Source organism: Lathyrus oleraceus, chromosome 5, assembly GCF_024323335.1.
Source record: "Lathyrus oleraceus cultivar Zhongwan6 chromosome 5, CAAS_Psat_ZW6_1.0, whole genome shotgun sequence".
NCBI classification, from domain to species: Eukaryota; Viridiplantae; Streptophyta; class Magnoliopsida; order Fabales; family Fabaceae; genus Lathyrus; species Lathyrus oleraceus.
In genome coordinates this window covers 496,272,703-496,274,777 of record NC_066583.1, presented here as the reverse complement: position 1 = coordinate 496,274,777, position 2,075 = coordinate 496,272,703, and the positions used below count along the sequence as shown (strand labels likewise).

General features: G+C 32.3%; 1 protein-coding gene across 1 annotated transcript; it reads right to left on the bottom strand.

Moving 5' to 3' along the window:
- Nucleotides 1-572: 572 nt before the first annotated feature.
- On the bottom strand, nt 573-1,835 carry LOC127081553 (F-box/FBD/LRR-repeat protein At5g56420). Its single transcript, XM_051021800.1, has 2 exons — nt 1,179-1,835; nt 573-1,022 (listed from the first exon to the last, which is right to left on the bottom strand). Exons 1-2 carry the CDS (start codon nt 1,833-1,835, stop codon nt 573-575), a joined length of 1,107 nt encoding a protein of 368 aa, XP_050877757.1.
- Between the last annotated feature and the right edge of the window lie 240 nt (nt 1,836-2,075).

The window sequence follows — 2,075 nt, the reverse complement described above, 5'->3', positions numbered from 1 at the left end:
ATTAATAAAATTATTTTGATGATTTTACCGTAGAATTTTTCTTGAAAATTTTCCTTTGAAAAAAGTCATGTATCTTACTATATTTTCTTTTATTATTTGTCATCAATTCTAATCTAATGGACGTAAATAATAAAAGTCATGTATCTTACTATATTTTCTTGCAATTTTTTCATATAATGGACGTTAATATATATATAAAAGAAGGTAACATAAAAAAATTGCAATGAAACTGACAAGGGTTTTTGAGAAAATAACTACAATTAAGATTGTTGGAATTTTTTATGCATAATTGAAACTCATTTAAAACGAGTGTTTTAATACTATATTAGAATTTGAATATCATATATCAAATAACTATGAAGTCCGGACACGGACACGAACACGAGGACTCCACTAATGTACAAATCATAGGACACAGACACGAGTACTCCACTAATGTACAAATCATAGGACACAGACACCGTTATTTATATTCTACATATTAATATAATAATATAATTTATGGGCAAAGGTAAAAAGTTAAAAATGAGAAGTAAAAAGTTTAATAAAATTACAGCATGCTGTTTTCTGGATTAGTCTGTAATAGAATTAGTTATCAAGTTTTCAAAAACAACTTCGCACATCGTAGAGTCCTTTGCGAATGAAGATAATTCCGCTGTCATTTGTTGTTTTGCTTTTATATCTGCACAACAATCATACTTACTTTTCATAGTCTTTAGTATTTTCGAATTTTGTAAAATATACTTTGCAAATTGGAGCTCAGATTCGGTGCCTTTACAATCTGCAAGACAACATGTTCTCAGGTGCAATGAAAGACACTTTGGAACGATTGGTGGATCTTTCCAACTTTGGTTGTTCCAACTTTCGTCTTGATATTCACAACCCTGTATGATTAAACTTTGAAGTTTGTGGTATTGTTCAAGCATTTGTTGCAACCAACCCCACATATTAAAGAAAAATTTAAGTTTCACATGTGTCAGATTATGAAACATGGGAAGTTTACTGCAACATTTCAATTGTGCCTGCATGAGTTACACAAGTGACAAGACAGTGCATGAGAAATCTATATAACCAACTGCAACTGCAACTCGTGCAAGCACTTCCGCAACTGCAATTTAAAACTATGGACTACAAGGTAAAAAATCATGAATTGAAAATTAAAATCTATATTGCCATACCTGTTCCATATGTAGAGTCTCCACATTGCGAACCAAATGAAGAGGAATAATAGAATCATGACAATAAATCTTTGCTCGGACTAAACTAGGTAACAAGCCATCAAACTCTTTCGCTGGAACACGCAAACCATTACGAAAACCTAAATATTTGGTTTCCAATTCCTCAAGTATATGACAACCAGAGAGAAGTTTAAGAAGCAATTCATGCCATTCGAAAATCATTCTCTTTAAATGAAGAATTTTAAGAACAGGAAAATCCACTTGATGAGAAAAACCATTCACTATTATTCCTTTCAACTTAAGAACCTTAAGGGTCTTGCAACTAAGAATACTAGGTGGTAATTTCATGTCACTGCCGCTAATGTTAAGATTCTCAATTCCTCTATTCATTACATAGGAAACAAATAGATTAATATTGTTTTGTTTGAGAGTTGAATGATCATGAGCGTAGATGCAATTGAAACGCATTAAAAGGATTGGAAGTTCAATTTTTCGTAAGAGCATCAATTTGTGTACAGAATATCCATGGCAGGTCATGTCTTTGAAGGATTTGCAGTCGAAGTCGAGAGTGAGAACCGAAAGCCATAGTGATTTCCATCTCTTAGAGAGGATGCTTGTGGTTGCAGCATGTTTCGTTGGAAGAAAAGAAAGAAGCATGTTTCGTTGGAAGAAAAGAAAGAATGTGACACAGAATTGAATCGTGAAACTCACTGATTCTATCTGCCATTATCTCTGTCCTCATGCCGTTATTAGTTCAGTGCTAATGTTTCAAATATGAAAAGGGTTTGTAGTGAGTATTCTATATATTTAGGGTTTTAAAAAGAATGTTATCTAGGGTTTCGTTATTGTTTCAAAACCAAACTAAAATTCAATTAATTGGGCCTAAAATTATAACCC

What these genes read in the sequence shown, in the direction of transcription:
- LOC127081553 (XM_051021800.1), bottom strand. Translation starts at nt 1,835, where the DNA reads ATGCTTCTTTCTTTTCTTCCAACGAAACATGCTGCAACCACAAGCATC. An exon ending in AGACTCTACATATGGAACAG is followed by an intron (nt 1,023 to 1,178) that starts GTATGGCAATAT and finishes TAACTCATGCAG; the next exon opens with GCACAATTGAAATGTTGCAG.